We start from the raw sequence: 19,872 nt of genomic DNA, 5'->3' as shown, positions 1-19,872 counted from the left end.
CGATGGCAAAAAGGGCTACGCTCAAGACGGAGCCCTGAGGCACTCCGTTCTCCTGGAGGAAGACGTCTGACAATACGGAGCCCACACGTACCCTAAACTTTCGATCCGTTAAAAAGGAAGCAATAAAAAGGGGCAGGCGACCGCGTAGGCCCCACCTGTGCATAGTGCGGAGGATACCTCCTCTCCAACAGGTGTCATAAGCCTTCTCCAAGTCGAAGAACACGGCTACCGTTTGGCGCCTTCGCAAAAAGTTGTTCATGATGAATGTCGACAAGGTCACGAGGTGGTCAACAGCGGAGCGGCGGCGACGAAAGCCGCATTGGACATTAGTAAGTAGCCGTCGAGATTCAAGAATCCAGACTAACCGAGCATTAACCATGCGCTCCATCACCTTACAGACACAGCTTGTAAGAGAAATGGGGCGGTAACTAGAAGGAAGGTGTCTATCCTTCCCGGGTTTGGGTATAGGAACAACAACGGCGTCACGCCAACGCATGGGGACTTGACCTTCGGTCCAGACGCGATTGTAGGTACGGAGAAGGAAGCTTTTGCCCGCCGGAGAAAGGCGTGCCAGCATCTGAACGTGAATGGCATCCGGCCCCGGAGCAGAGGACCGGGACAGTGCAAGCGCACGTTCGAGTTCCCGCATAGTAAAGGGGGCATTATAGGTTTCCAGATTCAGCGAGTGGAAGGAAGGTCGCCGAGCCTCTTCTGCCTCTTTCCTGGGAAGGAAGGCAGGATGGTAATGGGCGGAGCTTGAAACCTCCTCGAAAAAGCGGCCAAAGGCGTTGGAGACAGCCACAGGATCAACAAGGACCGCATTACCTGAGGTCAGGCCAGGTACCGAGGAGTGGGCCTTAATGCCCGACAGCCGGCGCAGGCTACCCCAAACGACGGAAGAGGGAGTAAAACTGTTAAAGGAGCCGGTGAAAGAGGCCCAACAAACTTTTTTGCTGTCTTTGATGACTCTACGGCATTGCGCTCGGAGTCGTTTGTATTCAATACAATTCGCCAATGTAGGATGGCGGCGAAAGGTGCGTAAAGCACGTCGTCGAGCACGGATAGCGTCCCTACAAGCCTCGTTCCACCAGGGGACGGAAACGCGACGTGAAGAAGTAGTACGAGGAATGGAACGTTCGGCAGCATGGATGATAACAGCCGTGAGGTATTCGACCTGACTGTCACAACTGGGAAAATCGTGGTCCGGAAAGGTCGCCAGGGATGAGTAAAGTCCCCAGTCAGCTTTCAGTATGTTCCAGCTCGAAGGACGTGGGGATGTTTTTTTTTTTTTTTTTGGTTGGGTTTAAGGGCGCTCAACTGCTGAGGTCATTAGCGCCCAGTCACTGTTGTTTGAGCACATGGAATCTGGTAAAACTCAAGGGGATGGAGGGGACACCAGAAGGACCCGACAAAGATGCAGACAAAATAAGTAAAAAGATTAAATGTCCTTGGACAAGCCAGTTAAAGTTATAAAACGCAGAATACGAGCAGCTGCTCGAGCGTCATCAGCTAAAACATCCGGTAAAGTAGATGGCAGGGACAGGACAACACGAAATTGACTAAAACGGGGACACGACAATAAAACATGGCGCACTGTTAATGCCTGACCACAAGGGCACTGCGGGGCTGGGTCACCGGAGAGCAGGTAGCGGTGGCTAAACCGGCAATGCCCAATCCGCAACCTGGTCAGAAGGACCTCCTCGCGCCGAGATGGTCGGGAGGATGTTGTCCAAGCAGTTGGTAGCGGTTTTACTGCCCGGAGCTTGTTTCCTTGGAGGGATGACCAAGCATCCCACCACAACGACACAAGCCTCTTACATACATCCCCACGAACGTCGGATGACGGGACACAATGGGAGGCTGGCCGAGGCAGGAGGACTGCAGCCTTGGCTGCAGCATCCGCAGCCTCATTCCCAGGCACTCCCACATGTCCGGGAACCCACAGAAAGCTGACAGAACCACCATTATCAGCCAAAGAATGGAGGGACTGCTGTATCCGTTGTATCAAGGGATGGACCGGATAGGGAGCTCCAAGGCTCTGAAGAGCACTGAGTGAGTCAGAGCACAGTACATATGATGAATGGTGGTGGCGGCGGGCATACTGAACGGCCTGATGGAGAGCAAAAAGCTCGGCCGTAAAGCTGGAACACTGGTCGAGGAGCCTGTATTTAAATGTGGCGGCCCCGACGACAAAGGCACAGCCGACACCATCGTCAGTTTTGGAGCCATCGGTGTAAATAAAGGTGTGACCGGCAAGTCGAGCACGAAGTTCGGCAAACCGTGAGCAATACATTGCAGCCGGAGTACCATCCTTCGGGAGTGAGCTGAGGTCGAGATAAATATGAACCGGAGCCTGGAGCCAAGGTGGTGTCGGGCTCTCACCCTCTCTGAAGGTGGTAGGGAGGGCAAAATCCAATTGTCGAAGCAGGCGACGGAAGCGGACTCCGGGGGGCAGCAGGGCAGACACATACAACCCGTACTGACGGTCGAGAGAATCGGCGAAGAAGGACTTGTAAGAGGGGTGGTCGGGCATAGACGACAGCCGGCAGGCATACCGACACAGCAGTACGTCGCGCCGGTAGGTCAACGGTAACTCGGCAGCTTCAGCATAAAGACTCTCGACAGGACTAGTGTAGAAGGCTCCGGTCGCAAGACGTAACCCCCGATGGTGGATGGAGTTGAGCCGGCGTAAGAGGGACGGCCGAGCGGACGAGTAGACGAAGCTCCCATAATCCAGCTTCGATCGGACTATGGACCGATACAAGCGAAGCAGGACAGTGCGATCCGCTCCCCAAGATGAACCGCTAAGAACTCTGAGGACATTAAGGGAACGTGTACAACGGGCCGCCAAATAAGAGACGTGTGGAGACCAACACAGTTTCCTGTCCAACGTGAGCCCTAGAAACTTAGTTGTGTCCACGAATCGGAGATCAACGGGACCGAGATGTAAGGATGGCGGAAGGAACGCTTTATATCGCCAAAAGTTGATACAAACCGTCTTTTCTTCGGAGAACCGGAAGCCATTTGCCACGCTCCATGAGTAGAGGCTGTCTAGACAACGCTGAAGGCAGCGCTCCAGGAGGCATGTTCTCTGGGCACTGCAGTAGATCGCGAAGTCATCGACAAAGAGAGAGCCTGAGACATTGGGTGGAATGCAATCCATAATGGGATTGATCGCGATGGCAAAAAGGGCTACGCTCAAGACGGAGCCCTGAGGCACTCCGTTCTCCTGGAGGAAGACGTCGGACAATACGGAGCCCACACGTACCCTAAACTTTCGTTCCGTTAAAAAGGAATCAATAAAAAGGGGCAGGCGACCGCGTAGGCCCCACCTGTGCATAGTGCGGAGGATACCTCCTCTCCAACAGGTGTCATAAGCCTTCTCCAAGTCGAAGAACACGGCTACCGTTTGGCGCCTTCGCAAAAAGTTGTTCATGATGAATGTCGACAAGGTCACGAGGTGGTCAACAGCGGAGCGGCGGCGACGAAAGCCACATTGGACATTAGTAAGGAGCCGTCGAGATTCAAGAATCCAGACTAACTGAGCATTAACCATGCGCTCCATCACCTTACAGACACAGCTTGTAAGAGAAATGGGGCGGTAACTAGAAGGAAGGTGTCTATCCTTCCCGGGTTTGGGTATAGGAACAACAACGGCGTCACGCCAACGCATGGGGACTTGACCTTCGGTCCAGACGCGATTGTAGGTACGGAGAAGGAAGCTTTTGCCCGCCGGAGAAAGGTGTGCCAGCATCTGAACGTGAATGGCATCCGGCCCCGGAGCAGAGGACCGGGACAGTACAAGCGCACGTTCGAGTTCCCGCATAGTAAAGGGGGCATTATAGGTTTCCAGATTCAGCGAGTGGAAGGAAGGTCGCCGAGCCTCTTCTGCCTCTTTCCTGGGAAGGAAGGCAGGATGGTAATGGGCGGAGCTTGAAACCTCCTCGAAAAAGCGGCCAAAGGCGTTGGCGACAGCCACCGGATCAACAAGGACCGCATTACCTGAGGTCAGGCCAGGTACCGAGGAGTGGGCCTTAATGCCCGACAGCCGGCGCAGGCTACCCCAAACGACGGAAGAAGGAGTAAAACTGTTAAAGGAGCCGGTGAAAGAGGCCCAACAAGCTTTTTTGCTGTCTGTGATGACTCTACGGCATTGCGCTCGGAGTCGTTTGTATTCAATACAATTCGCCAACGTAGGATGGCGGCGAAAGGTGCGTAAAGCACGTCGTCGAGCACGGATAGCGTCCCTACAAGCCTCGTTCCACCAGGGGACGGAAACGCGACGTGAAGAAGTTGTACGAGGAATGGAACGTTCGGCAGCATGGATGATAACAGCCGAGAGGTATTCGACCTGACTGTCACAACTGGGAAAATCGTGGTCCGGAAAGGTTGCCAGGGATGAGTAAAGTCCCCAGTCAGCTTTCAGTATGTTCCAGCTCGAAGGACGTGGGGATGGGGTGTGGTGCAGGAGACGAACGACACAGGGGAAGTGGTCGCTCGAATAGGTGTCAGAAAGGACATACCACTCGAACCGACGGGCAAGAGTGGTAGAACATATTGAGAGGTCCAAGTGGGAGAAGGTATGAGTGGAGTCCGAGAGGAAAGTCGGGGCGCCGGTATTGAGGCAGACAAGATTGAGATGGTTGAAGACATCTGCCAAGAGTGAGCCTCTTGGACAGGATGCAGGAGAGCCCCAAAGGGGATGATGGGCATTGAAGTCGCCAAACAATAAAAACGGCGGGGGAAGCTGAACGATCAGGTGCATCATGTCAGCCCGACTAACGGCAGACGACGGTGGAGTGTAGATGGTACAAACGGAAAAAGTAAAAGCAGAAAGAGTAAGGCGGACAGCTATTGCTTGGAGTGGGGTGGTCAATGGGATGGGATGGTAATAGACGTCGTCCCGAATGAGCAACATGACCCCACCATGAGCTGGGACACCGTCCACAGGGGTAAGGTCATACCGCTCCGAGGTATAGTGGGTAAAGTCAATACGGTCAGTCGGGCGTAACTTGGTTTCCTGGAGTCCAAGGACGAGCGGACAGTGCAGGCGGAGGAGCAGTTGTAATTCCTCCCGATGAGATCGAATACCTCTTATGTTCCAATGAAACAACGCCATCGCTAGTCAAAAAGTTGTGGGAACGAGACGGGGGAAGAGCTGGTCACCTCGACGGCCGCGGAGGGCCAGGTTGCGAGGGAACAACGCTACAACCGACGGGAGGCGGATCCGGTTCCATCGACTGGTCGCCAGCTGCGGCCGCTGTCCCTGGTTGTGTAGGAGGGGCAGCATCATTTGCCGACGAAAGGCCAGCTGAGCGCCTGGCAGCAGAGCGTCCCGGCGAAACTGAGGACGGCCGGGAGCGGCGACTCACGGATGGAGCGTCAGTCGAAACGCGCCGGGGTGGAGAGGGGGATAAAGATTTCTTCTTGGAGGCCTTCTTGGAAGGCCGAGGAGGCACAGGGACGGTGGGCTGGACCCGAAGAAGGTCCTCACTCGCGGGGTCCGTTTTGGAACGCCGGACCTCGGAAGCCGGGGTCCGGAACGTTTCCCCGATGGACGCCTGAGAAGAGGATCGCTTCTCAGGTGGCGTGCGGGGGGAAGGAGGAGGAAGGATGGCCCCTGGGGCAGAGGGGGTGGGGGCCACGGGGGAGGAGGATTTGGAAGGGAGGGATTTGGGAGGCGGAGGCAGAGCCCCCTGATGGGCGGAGGAGGCGGAGGGGGGATAGGAGAGGGGTGAGGATACCGCGGAAGGAGTGGACACAACTGAGGCAAATGAAGTGGTCAATGGCACGGGATGGAGGCGGTCGTACTTCTTCCTGGCCTCAGAATAAGACAGCCGATCCAAAGTTTTGATTTCTTGTATTTTCTTCTCCTTCTGATATGCGGGGCAGTCTGAGGATCTAGGCGAGTGGACGCCAGGACAATTAACGCACCGAGGTGGTGGGGTGCATGTATGTTCCTCACGAAGAGGACGGCCACAATCGCCACAGAGGGGCTCAGCCTCACACCGTGACGACATGTGCCCAAAGCGCAAACACCGAAAACAGCGCATAGGAGGCGGAACGTAGGGTCGCACGTCACACCGGTAGCACATTACCTTTACCTTCTCTGGGAGAACGTCCCCCTCGAAGGCGAGGATAAAGGCCCCAGTGTCGATGCGACGGTCTTTGGGGCCGCGCTGGACTCGCCGGACGAAATGCACGCCTCGGCGCTCCAGGTTGGCCCTGAGCTCCTCATCAGATTGTAGCAGGAGGTCACGATGAAAAATAACCCCCTGCGTCCTATTGAGTGCCAGATGTGGGACAATGGAGACCGGGATGTCCCCTAGGCGGTCGCACGCCTGGAGCGCCGCCGACTGTGTGGCGGACGTGGTCTTGATAAGTACGGACCCCGAACGCATCTTGCTGAGAGCCTCGATTTCCCCGAAGATGTCCTCAATGTGCTGAACAAAGAACATGGGCTTGGAGGTGGCGAATGTCCCCCCATCGGTCCGAGAACAGACTAAATAGCGGGGGAAGTACTTCGCTCCAAGCCGGCGGGCCTGTCCCTCCTCCCATGGAGTGGCCAAGGGGGAAGGGGCAGGAGAACCAGAACCAGAAACGGTACTTTTTCTTTTAAAAGACTCGGCCGCAGAGCGACCCGATACGTGGTGACGTTTCATGTGCGAAACGTCCGCCCCGATACCACCCACTCCGACCAGGGGCTCTCCCCACGGGCGCCACCCAGCCGCAGCAAGGGCCACCTGGCAGGATGACCATTGCCGGGAGTCCTGATGCCCCAAGGAGACGGGCATCTACTCCTTGGCCGACGTGGGGAGGGTGCAGCTCAGGTATCGGCAGTACGATCCCTGTGTTGTCAGGGGGCTACAACCTAGAGGGTACATGACGACCCCACCACAACGGGCTGGCTACCGTGCTGGATTTCTGGTGCCATGGAAAGTCCATCATGATCGCTGGTGCAGATGGAGACGCACTATGGGCGTAACTGGGACAACCCAAAAGGCGTTTAGGCCCAATTTGAGCAATAGTGGGTATGGTTACAACGCCGGTGCAATGCTGAGTGCCAAGGTCTGAGTGCACTTAGGACCAGTGGTACACCACGTAAGGTGTCCTTCCCCAAAAGGCTCGTACTTCTGTAGAAATTTAGAAAAATGGAGGTCAAACCCCAAGGGGGACCATCACATGGAAGGCCGAAACGGTTGAACTCCTTTTAGTCGCCTCGTACGACAGGCAGGAATACCTCGGGCCTATTCTTACCCCGGACCCGCAGGGGGGGACGTGGGGATGGGGTGTGGTGCAGGAGACGAACGACACAGGGGAAGTGGTCGCTCGACTAGGTGTCAGAAAGGACATACCACTCGAACCGACGGGCAAGAGTGGTAGAACAGATGGAGAGGTCCAAGTGGGAGTAGGTATGAGTGGAGTCCGAGAGGAAAGTCGGGGCGCCGGTATTGAGGCAGACAAGATTGAGATGGTTGAAGACATCTGCCAAGAGTGAGCCTCTTGGACAGGATGCAGGAGAGCCCCAAAGGGGATGATGGGCATTGAAGTCGCCAAACAATAAAAACGGCGGGGGAAGCTGAACGATCAGGTGCATCATGTCAGCCCGACTAACAGCAGACGACGGTGGAGTGTAGATGGTACAAACTGAAAAAGTAAAAGCAGAAAGAGTAATGCGGACAGCTATTGCTTGGAGTGGGGTGGTCAATGGGATGGGATGGTAATAGACGTCGTCCCGAATGAGCAACATGACCCCACCATGAGCTGGGACACCGTCCACAGGGGTGAGGTCATACCGCTCCGAGGTATAGTGGGTAAATGCAATACGGTCAGTCGGGCGCAACTTGGTTTCCTGGAGTCCAAGGACGAGCGGACAGTGCAGGCGGAGGAGCAGTTGTAATTCCTCCCGATGAGATCGAATACCTCTTATGTTCCAATGAAACAACGCCATCGCGAGTCAAAAAGTCGGGGGGACGAGACGGAGGAAGAGCTGGTCACCTCGACGGCCGCGGAGGGCCAGGTTGCGAGGGAACAACGCTACAACAGACGGGAGGCGGATCCGGTTCCATCGACTGGTCGCCAGCTGCGGCCGCTGTCCCTGGTTGTGTAGGAGGGGCAGCATCATTTGCCGACGAAAGGCCAGCTGAGCGCCTGGCAGCAGAGCGTCCCGGCGAAACTGAGCACGGCCGGGAGCAGCGACTCACGGATGGAGCGTCAGTCGAAACGTGCCGGGGTGGAGAGGGGGATAGAGACTTCTTCTTGGAGGCCTTCTTGGAAGGCCGAGGAGGCACAGGGATGGTGGGCTGGACCCGAAGAAGGTCCTCACGCGCGGGGTCCGTTTTGGAACGCCGGACCTCGGAAGCTGGGGTCCGGAACGTTTCCCCGATGGACGCCTGAGAAGAGGATCGCTTCTCAGGTGGCGTGTGGGGAGAAGGAGGAGGAAGGGTGGCCCCTGGGGCAGAGGGGGTGGGGGACACGGGGGAGGAGGATTTGGAAGGGAGGGATTTGGGAGGCGGAGGCAGAGCCCCCTGATGGGCGGAGGAGGCGGAGGGGGGACAGGAGAGGGGTGAGGATACCGCGGAAGGAGTGGACACAACTGAGGCAAACGAAGTGGTCAATGGCACGGGATGGAGGCGGTCGTACTTCTTCCTGGCCTCAGAATAAGACAGCCGATCCAAAGTTTTGATTTCTTGTATCTTCTTCTCCTTCTGATATGCGGGGCAGTCTGAGGATCTAGGCGAGTGGACGCCAGGACAATTAACGCACCGAGGTGGTGGGGTGCATGTATGTTCCTCACGAAGAGGACGTCCACAATCGCCACAGAGGGGCTCAGCCTCACACCGTGACGACATGTGCCCAAAGCGCAAACACCTAAAACAGCGCATAGGAGGCGGAACGTAGGGTCGCACGTCACACCGGTAGCACATTACCTTTACCTTCTCCGGGAGAACGTCCCCCTCGAAGGCGAGGATAAAGGCCCCGGTGTCGATGCGACGGTCTTTGGGGCCGCGCTGGACTCGCCAGACGAAATGCACGCCTCGGCGCTCCAGGTTGGCCCTGAGCTCCTCATCAGATTGTAGCAGGAGGTCACGATGAAAAATAACCCCCTGCATCCTATTGAGTGCCAGATGTGGGTCAATGGAGACTGGGATGTCCCCTAGGCGGTCGCACGCCTGGAGCGCCGCCGACTGTGTGGCGGAGGTGGTCTTGATAAGAACGGACCCTGAACGCATCTTGCTGAGAGCCTCGATTTCCCCGAAGATGTCCTCAATGTGCTGAACAAAGAACATGGGCTTGGAGGTGGCGAATGTCCCCCCATCGGTTCGAGAACAGACCAAATAGCGGGGGAAGTACTTCGCTCCAAGCCGGTGGGCCTGTCCCTCCTCCCATGGAGTGGCCAAGGGGGAAGGGGCAGGAGAACCAGAACTAGAAACGGTACCTTTTCTTTTGAAAGACTCGGCCGCAGAGCGACCCGATACGTGGTGACGTTTCATCTGCGAAACGTCCGCCCCGATACCACCCACTCCGACCAGGGGCTCTCCCCACGGGCGCCACCCAGCCGCAGCAAGGGCCACCTGGCAGGATGACCATTGCCGGGAGTCCTGATGCCCCAAGGAGACGGGCATCTACTCCTTGGCCGACGTGGGGAGGGTGCAGCTCGGGTATCGGCAGTACGATCCCTGTGTTGTCAGGGGGCTACAACCTAGAGGGTACATGACGACCCCACCACAACGGGCTGGCTACCGTGCTGGATTTCTGGTGCCATGGAAAGTCCATCATGATCGCTGGTGCAGATGGAGACGCACTATGGGCGTAACTTGGACAACCCAAAAGGCGTTTAGGCCCAATTTGAGTAATAGTGGGTATGGTTACAACGCCGGTGCAATGCTGAGTGCCAAGGTCTGAGTGCACTTAGGACCAGTGGTACACCACGTAAGGTGTCCTTCCCCAAAAGGCTCATACTTCTGTAGAAATTTAGAAAAGTGGAGGTCAAACCCCAAGGGGGACCATCACATGGAAGGCCGAAACGGTTGAAACTCCTTTTAGTCACCTCGTACGACAGGCAGGAATACCTCGGGCCTATTCTTACCCCGGACCCGCAGGGGGAAAACTGTCCTTTAAGCCAGCATTAAACTTGGACAAAATGTCTCACTCCCTTCCCACCCCAAACAAATTACACACTATTTTCATCAAATAGCTTTACAGTGGTGCCCATATCTCTGTCTCCGCAACAACAGTACACAAGAACCCAACCAACTCCCTCCCCCCCCTCCTCCAAGCCAACAAGCTCAGCCTGCTGCTCTACTTACTCAACCAATCAATAGCAGCACATTTCTCGCCTTAGCCCAAATATACCCATTAACACACCACAATCCTTACCCCATTCAGACCTAACCTAGCAACCAGATCCCTTTCTGATCCTGAGATATTCTTTCCACAGATCTAACATTCGGTCACACACACAAATTCAATCACACTGAATTAATCAGAGCCCTACTCTCACTCACCTGTAACCTCAGCATTAAATTCTTACTAAAATCAAAAGAATGAGCATCAAAGCTTACCTACAATAGTTCCAACCCAAACCCCAAAGGATTTTTCTCTTCTCCAAAATTACCTTATCCTGGCATTCCACAAACTCCTCAATTTCTGCGTCACCTTCCAAATGTTCTGGAAAAATATTTCCAAAACTGCAAACATTACTCAAATCTTACTCAAACTGAGTCCCAAGAAATCTGTTACCTGAGGATAGACCACTCTAGCATCCTTCCTGCAGACAAAGGCTCCATTATGGTAGTACTTTACCGTGGGGAGTATATGGCAAAGGGCTTTGTCAGATACCAAGACATACAGAACTGTTCTTGATGATCCCACTCCATCTGGGCCAAACTAGAGAAAATACCAGGTGATCAAAAAGTCAGTATAAATTTCAAAACTGAATAAATCACGGAATAATGTAGATAGAGAGGTACAAATTGACACACATGCTTGGAATGACTTGGGGTATTATTAGAACCAAAAAAATACAAAAGTTCAAAAAATGACTGACAGATGGTGCTTCATCTGATCAGAATAGCAATAATTAGCATAACAGAGCAAGACAAAGCAAAGATGATGATCTTTACAGGAAACGCTCAATATGTCCACCAAGATTCCTCAACAATAGCTGTAGTCCAGGAATAATGTTGTGAACAACACTATAAAGCATGTCCGGAGTTATGGTGAGGCATTGGCGTCAGATGTTGTCTTTCAGCATCCCTACAGATGTCGGTTGATCACTATACACTTGCGACTTCAGGTAACCCCAAAGCCAATAATCGCACAGACTGAGATCTGGGGACCTGGGAGGCCAAGCATGACCAAAGTGGCAGCTGAGCGCACAATCATCACCAAACGACACACGCAAGAGATCTTTCATGCGTCTAGCAATATGGGGTGGAGCGCCATCCTGCATAAACATTGTACGTTCCAGCAGGTGTTTCTGATTCTCTCTCTCATTACAGCTCCTTTTATACACTACTTTCATGCACAGTCACTGACGTTTTGCTGTCCAGCACCATCTGTTGAACATTTTGTGGACTCTATTTTTTGTTCTAATAAAACCCCATGTCATTCCAAGCATGTGTGCCAATTTTTACCTCTCTATCTACATTATTCTGTGGTTTATTAAGTTTTCAAGTTTATACTGACTTTTTAATCACCCGGTACTTACCACCTATGTAGACTTCTCAAAAGAATGTTACATATACACTAAGGAGCCACAAAATTATGACCACATGCTTTAATTGAATTTACTTGTAAAAGTATAGACAATGGAAATTAAAATGTCCTGTGGTGCCTCTCCTGCTCCAAGTCGGCCCGTTTAACACCCTACCCCCCTTAAACAGAGTCATACATAGCTAGTACCTAAAGCAAGAGTAACCATAGTTAAAGACGCAACTGGCTTGCTTGTATAGGATGCTGTTTAGAAGACCAACTCAGCAGCATTAATGTTAGGTAATGTTGCAACTTTTTAGAGAAGTGCTCTCCTCTCTAACTGAACTGCCAGTTGAGGTATTCCTTATCCCAGAAGCCACATCTTTAGTGAACTTCAATCAAATATTCCTCAGTGCTTCAGTCTTTTACTTTATACCACACTGGTTCTTCCATATGATTCTCTTGAACTTCAGTCTACTGTTCTTAATTATTAAATTGTGATCTGATTCTATATTTTTCCCTGAGTCTACATCTGCTCTGTATGCCTTAAAATCCAATATTTGCTTTTGGAATCTGCCTGACTATAATGTATTCCAGCTGGAATATTCCCATGTAGCTCCTCCTCTTGTGATTCTTTATCAGAATATTTGCTATTACCATCTCAAATTTATTGCAGAATTCAATTAGTCTTTATCCTTTCTTATTACAGCTACCAAGCACATATTCTCCTGTAGCCTTTTGTCCTACTCCTATCCCCATAACCACATTCCAGTGTCGACGATGACTGGATTTTCCATCTCCCTTTACATACTGTTGCAACATTTCCACAGGAATTTATGGGATTTCTACTGAGTTCCACATTCCAACACCTGAATTCCGTGTGGTGCTTCCAAACTAAACACTTGTGATTTAAAGTAGCCCCAAAGAGAGAGAGAGAGAGAGAGAGAGAGAGAGAGAGAGAGAGAGAGAGAGAGAGAGAGGAAAAATCACAAACCGAAAGGTCAGGGGATCTGCCTAGCCATCCAATATCCCCATGTATGGAGATAATGACAGGGAAACAGATTTCTTAGATGGAATTTAATGTGGTGTGATCGGTAGCCCCACACAAGAACATGTGTTTATTCACATGTCAGATGAGCAATTGCACTTGCTAAGAAGTCCTTCAAAATGTGAACACAGTGTTCCTGTGTCAAAGTTACAGTCCTTTCCCTCTCATCTTCAGAGTAGTACAGGCCAATAATTGCAAAAGATGTCATCGCACACCACACAGTAACTGTTTCTCATGGATTTCTTGCAGGTCTGTGTTAGACCAGTAATGGAAATTTTACTTGTTAACATATCCTGACAAATGGAAATGGGCTTCTTCACTTATCAGGATGTTGTTAACAAGGTTCCGTTTTCCATTTCTCCACTGCAGAAATGTCTGGCAAAACTGAAGTCTGTTTCCATAATCTTGCTCCTGTAGTGCACGAACAATTTGAATCCTGTAGACATGGAAATGGAGGTCTTTCTGTAAGATCCATTGAATGCTGCTGTTTGAAAGCCTGAGTGCCAGAAAATGAGGACACACAGAGCAGCAAAGACTCTGTTCAATGGCCTCCCTCACTGCCACTATATTCTCAGACATACACATTGTTTTTCCACTACCACTTCTCCCACCTCTCTCATTTACTGTTCAACCAGGTCTTTATGACCTATTATGAAGAACCATGAACTCTTCAAAATTCACATTGAGCAATCACGTAACTGTTGCCGTTTTATAAAATATCTTTACAGCATAAAGACATTGTGTTCTGGTCCACTGCTCCATTGTAATTAACAATGTTTTACGGTTTTCTACCAGGTGGTGATAGCATTGTTTTCCTCACTCCTGCAAAACCAACACAAGCAATGTTGCCAAACTGCCCAACTCACTGTCGCAGTCTGTACTTTCTTAATATCTCCTTCATCTGCTTGTAAAATTGGCGTATATACCTGAACTACTGCTATTGTTGTTGCTGGCATTGGTTTGCTGTTGATTCTGATGGCAACAACCTTATCACTGAAGTGCTCACAATAACTTCCTCTTTGCCCTACCTTCCTATTCATTATGAATCCTACTCCTGTTATGCCATCATCTGCTGCTTTTGATATTATCCTACTTTAATGTGACCAGAAATCCTTATCTTCTTTCCACTTCACTTTACTGACCCCTTTGTATCTAGATTCAGCCTTAGCATTTCCCTTTTTCTAGTTTTCCTAGCACATTCAAACTTCTGACATTTGATGCACCAACTCTTAGAATGTTAGCATTTCATTGGCTATTTATTTCTCATGGTCAATTTCTGCTTGACACTCCCCTCCTGGAGATATGAATGGGTGGTTTTTATCTCTCCGTTGGCAAGAGATTCTGGGTATCATGACAATTTTTTTCAATTGCAGGCCACATGTCCTATGGATACACCTTGTGTGTCTTTAATGCAGTGGTTTCCATTGCTTTCTACATCCCCATACTGTTAATCATTGCTGATTCTTCTGCCTTTCCCATCCCACGGAAAGTGAACCACTGTCCAGTCCTCCACCCTTTTTGAAAAGGCCATTGGCAGAATGAGGGTGTCTTCTTGTGCCTGAAGTTTTTGGCCACCATTTCTGACCATTAAGCAGAGGCTAGGTCCAAACCCAAGACTAAGGATGTTTTGATTACTGTTCAAAGACACTGCAACTAGGCCGACAGCATTAAGCACTGGTAGAAATACAATAAATGAGGGGACCAAGAACAATTTATCTTAGTGGCCCAGTACACTGTGGAGCTCGTTCCACAGCAGAAACGAAGTGGTATACATTCAGGAGGAGAGGTATCCCTATCAGCATGCCTTCTTACTCTGTTTAATTTCATGTGTGTCTTTGCACAGAGCCACATAAAAATGTTGGTGTGGTCTGTGAAGGCACAACTTGAGATGTTACAGGGACCTTCGATAGTCCCAAATAGCTGTTGCATTGTCTTTGTTCCACTATTGTACCAACCATAGAAGAGGAGACAGAATGTCCAGCACTGCACGTGATCATAGCAGAAATGTGTTAAACAACCTCATCCATACAACCTGACAGAGGGGACGCAGATGAGGTTAGTGCTTTGGGGAGCCCAATGTGGAAATTGGTCCCTCAGGTGGTCATAAGGAGTGACAGATCACAAAAAAGTGGTCATATCACAATTATCATTGCATAGCAACAACCACTGTAGGGAAACTATGAGATTGGTGGAAGAGATCATAAGATACAAAGGCAAAAGGTGCAGTGGGTGGCACTAAAGCGAGTACTGTCTTTGAGAAGAGACAGATGAGTATCTGAACAAGTTGTCAACCAGACAGCCCTACAAGATGACATGGTACTTCCCCATGGGGAGGCATTTGTATGTTTAAATCCCCAAGTAGCAAACAGAGGGAGAAAAAGCAGTTGTCAGATTGAGGTACTTAATTTCCCTGTCTGCAGGTAAATAGATGCCACAAATGGTGACTGATTGAGTCATTCACTCTCTCACTGCTATTGCTTCCAATGTTGTATGGAGGGGAATCCACTCAGTGACGACCTCTGTGCGAACTAATATACTGACCACTCCTGATGCTAGTTCAATTCCAACAGATGGTGAAGTAACCAGGAAGAGTTGGAAAAGGGTCATCAGTGAAATTTGTTTCTTGGAGAGCAAACACAGACTGCAGAACAGGAGGACATTTGTTGCCACAGTTTTGGCATGTAATCGTAATATTCATTGCAGTTTCATTGAGTTATCAGGTAAAGTTCATCCTAGTTATATGTATAGGAACCAAGAGCACAGGTTACCATCTGCAACCAGAGGGGATAGAACAGCTTCAGCAAACTAAGCTTGTGGGGGCATCTGGCACCTCTGGTGTCACCAGCATAGCCTTCTACTGGGATGATTTCTTTTTCTTCTTAACTTCTTTAGAGTGCTGGTAATTTTGCAAGTTCTTATTCTCAATGAGGGTAGGAACAGAAAAGGAGAAGACAGTCCTGCAACTCACGGTTCATAGCTCCTACAGCCATCTGTCGATGTCTGGTCAATAGCCTGTAGATTTACAGAGAGGCTGACACGTCGTATGTAGTTTTATTTGAAATGTGAAACTAATTTGTTTTTATTATGGTGTATGCTGGCACAGTGACAAAACCTGCCAAATGACTGCATTTTTCTCAATTTGCATACACAGGTCACATTTGTGATAGCTGTGCTCATTACCAACATGATAACAGGACACCTTTATTAAGGACACCGCTAAATGGAGCTTCATCCACATAAATATGTGGAAGATAAGATACAATGTGCCTAGAGTTTTTCACTGTGACACAAATTTTGGAGGTAGCATGAAAAGACTATTTTTATGGATGACCTTGTTTAACATATGAACCCCCACATATCTGTTCTACTTGTTGATGATACTAATTAGTTTCATGTTCCATGGATCATTTGAATAATAAATCATAATGACATGGAATGAATCATTTTATATTTGCATCACAAATGCCTACATACTGATCATTTAAAAGTAGTTCCTTAAAAAAAAAACTATCAATTAGATTCCTATTGTCTTCACCCACCAGTCTTGTAATGTTAATTACTGAGATCAAATTATGGTATCTAAATAAGGTTACCAGATCATTTTTTTTCTTATAAGAATCCTTTAGAAAATCTGCAATGACACCACCACAGACTTAACTGCTTGCTGCTGTCAGAATAAGGAATCCAAAAGTCTTGAACAGTTCAAGATTTCCCAGTGAGTATCTATATACAGTTCCAACTAGATGGTAACTGTAGCATTAGTTCACAAACACATATCCTCTATGTGCTGATCACTAGAGAATCTAATTGTTGCGATGTTCTTACTATCTGCACACAACATAACATGTTTTCAGTTAACAAAAGAAAACAATGTCAAGACTTTCACGGTAATTCCACGCGAATTGCAAATGTGGAGTGGAAAGTGAGTGTGTGTGTGTGTGTGTGTGTGTGTGTGTGTGTGTGTGTGTGTGTGTGTGTGTGTGTGTGTGTGTGTGTGTGTGGTGGGGGGGGGGGGGGGGGGGGGGGGAATTAGGGATTTTTCCTTTGACCACCACACAGTGTCTAGATTATCAACCTACCAGAAAAGTATCTACTGCATCACATTAAATACCACAGCAGAAGAAATAAATATTGCTCCAGTCAGTTTTTAAGGAAAAGAGGCATTCCTCAGAAAGCACTGTTTTCATTCTGTACAAAAATTTCTAAACATCCAAAAAAAGTAATTTTTGTTCAAAAGTAGATCAAACAACTGAACTTGGAATTTAAGAATGTTTAAATATCTTTCTTTTTACTACATCTGATGTTATTCTGATCTGTTAAATACGACTTTACCATCCACAACAATACAAAAAGACTTATAGGAAAATATATGAACAGGTAATTGCAAGGGCAAAGCTGCTCATAAATGGTAACATAATAAGAAGCTGGGAAACAAATCAAAATTTCTGTGGGATATTGTAAAAAATTAAGCAGGCTGATGAGATCAATATTGGCAAAAAATACCAACCAAATTACATAAATGATTACTTTATAAATGCTTCCTAAAAACTTTGCTTAAATCTCATCAATCAAGATAAACTTACATTTTGTGCACTAGCATATAGCATTAGGTTAGCTCCTAGCAAAGAACACTAAGTAGTAAATGTGATTAAAAACCTCAAATGCAAAATGTCAGCTGGCGTAGATTATGTTCCAGTGTCACGTATAATCCGTTCTGCTTCACAAAATGCAGAGCCCTTGGCTCACGTTGTTAATTTATCATTCACTGAGGGTGTGTTCCCCAAAAGATTAAAAATATCAAAAGTGATACCTTTATTCAAGTGTGTAAATAGCCATAAAGGTGAAAATTACTAATCCACTTCACTCTTCTAGGCATTCTCTAAAGTAATTGAGAGATTAATGAAACAATGACTCGCCAACTACTTACACGACTACAGCTTACTGCATAACAACCAGCATGACTTTTGAACACATGGTTTTGGATAAGAACGATAGTGTTGTCAGAGGTAATTAACATATTTCTAAAGCTTGTGCACATTCAGAGCTCGCATAGAGATAAGGTTGTTCCAACAAATATCGCAAATAGGTTGTCATATGTCAAATGGGACACTGAAGTGAAATTTATCCGCGATTTCATACCGCTCTTATATTTCGCTCCATTTATGTGTCAATTATAACGTACAACATACTAATTACTGTTTTATACGCCATTTCACTAATCTGTTACGAGATTTGGTCTTCCCCGCTAGATTATATCTACGGTTAACATGATACTAGTGACCACGCTGTTGAGAGATAGTACACATACATCAGACTGATAATTAAAAACTTTTTGTACATAGTTATGATGTAATTATAAAATACACAAGAAGAACGCAAACGCACACTCACCAAACCTTTATTCAAGGGTATTTGTCAAAATATTTACGTCTCAGCATCTGCACACTGACATATTATTTTACACAGTGGGTTTAAAGTTTCACTATACAACGCGTGACAGATAAATAAATCAAGGCTATCACATTCGTGAAATTTACCCTCCTCCTAAGTGTCATGTTCTACGACCTGGAGCCAGGCACCACAACCCTACCAGTCAAATTCGAGTCCCACTCTGTCATAACAAAGGCAATTCAAGGATATTATGTATTTTTTAAAATATTTGGGTTTTGAATGTTTACAATTTAACCAGGGATGTTGTGTATAGTAAGTTGAAAACTAAGTTTCTGCTCTTTATTGTTTCTTGCACTTTAACGAGAAGGAAATTATTCTTTGAGTGTCTTTCTCAGTAAATTAATGGTTCAGGTAAAAATGTATCATCGTAGACTACGGAAAATAATAGACGCGGAGAGTGATTTTCAGGGACTTCTAGAAAATCTTTAGATTCTCGCTAATGATCTATTATATATTTTAATACAGAACTGTTTTGTTTTCCTCCTAGATTAAATGTCCACCACAATTCCTAGCATAATGTGAGAGTGGAGGTTGGTAGCACACAGTGTGCGACAGTCTTTTGTTTTGATTACAAGTTTTGTTTACGAATTTTGGAGCTAGCGTTTTTGGGTGCGATGTTTGATGAAAGCAGTTAGCAGTTAATGTTTAGAAGTAGGTAGACAGGCAACAATTATTTTATCTGTGCAACGTATACTATTCCATGAAACCTTCAGACTAAATAGTTTTAACGCTGGCAGCAAGTTAAAGCACATTTCAATTCCCTGTTGTGTATATGACAGCGTGGTTTAGTCGAGACTTTATAGCTTACATGGACCATGGATGTTTCAGTGGGTGACGTTGTTATTCCAGGTGACAATTTCGCAGGTCTTCCATCTCCGCCGGGTAAAACTCAATCTGTAATAGGACCAGGGCTTAGGTTAGAAACTGATAAAGTGATTGTGTCACGGTGTGGAATAATCAGGCAAAAAGGTGCCAACACATATTTTGTCGATGGTTATCATCAGAAACGCTACATACCAGCCAAGGGAGAAACCGTTGTTGGAACAATAACTAATAAGTCTGGTGACATATTCAAAGTTGACATCGGTGCCAGCGAACAAGCTTCTCTGTCCTATCTTGCCTTCGAGGGGGCGACGAAGAAGAACCGACCAAATGTTCAAGTTGGAGACATCGTATTTGCCAAATTGATATTGCCAAGTAAGGATATGGAACCAGAACTGGTTTGTGTTGATTCCCATGGAAAGAAGGGCAAGCTTGGCCCTGTACCAGAAGGTGGATTCGTATTCAGCTGTAGTTTAAATCTTATACGGAAAATACTCCGCAAAAACTGTCCATTGCTGCGTATCCTAGGGACCAGTATACCACACGAGATAGCTGTTGGAATGAATGGAAGAATATGGGTCAAAGCATCCACAGTGAAGGAAACTGTTGCCGTTGGTAACGCTATTTTAGCAGCAGAATATACGGACAACGACGAAATTAAAGATATGTGTCAAAGTATTTTCGGAAAGCTGTCTAGGGAATAGTAAATAATCTCTTGTGACTATGTCAGATGGTGTTCAACTTTTCGTATCTTTACCTTGTAATTTGTTTTAAATGTGTAATTTCTTTCTGTTTGTATTGCCTGTTAAAATGAGTAAAGTGATGATAGTATTTTGAAACTAGAACTCTGTTTT

At 48.0% G+C, this 19,872-nt stretch overlaps 2 protein-coding genes across 2 annotated transcripts in view; one reads left to right on the top strand and one right to left on the bottom strand.

The window, feature by feature from the left end:
• Nucleotides 1-18,343, bottom strand: part of LOC126093903 (sorting nexin-29) — a 167,053-nt gene extending 148,710 nt beyond the window's left edge. The window contains 1 exon segment of the mRNA XM_049908756.1: nucleotides 18,137-18,343. The gene's annotated coding sequence lies outside the window, so the exon portion shown is untranslated.
• Nucleotides 18,344-18,763: 420 nt separating this feature from the next.
• On the top strand, nucleotides 18,764-19,872 carry LOC126163306 (exosome complex component RRP40). Its single transcript, XM_049920167.1, has one exon. It carries the CDS (start codon nucleotides 19,012-19,014, stop codon nucleotides 19,720-19,722), a length of 711 nt encoding a protein of 236 aa, XP_049776124.1. The 5' UTR covers nucleotides 18,764-19,011; the 3' UTR covers nucleotides 19,723-19,872.

This window comes from Schistocerca cancellata, chromosome 1 (genome assembly GCF_023864275.1).
Source record: "Schistocerca cancellata isolate TAMUIC-IGC-003103 chromosome 1, iqSchCanc2.1, whole genome shotgun sequence".
NCBI classification, from domain to species: domain Eukaryota; kingdom Metazoa; phylum Arthropoda; class Insecta; order Orthoptera; family Acrididae; genus Schistocerca; species Schistocerca cancellata.
Note: the sequence above shows the minus strand (reverse complement) of the source record. Positions and strands in the feature narration are given on the sequence as shown.

Excerpts from the sequence above, each read along its gene's own strand:
- LOC126163306 (XM_049920167.1), top strand. The coding sequence starts at position 19,012 with ATGGATGTTTCAGTGGGTGACGTTGTTATTCCAGGTGACAATTTCGCA.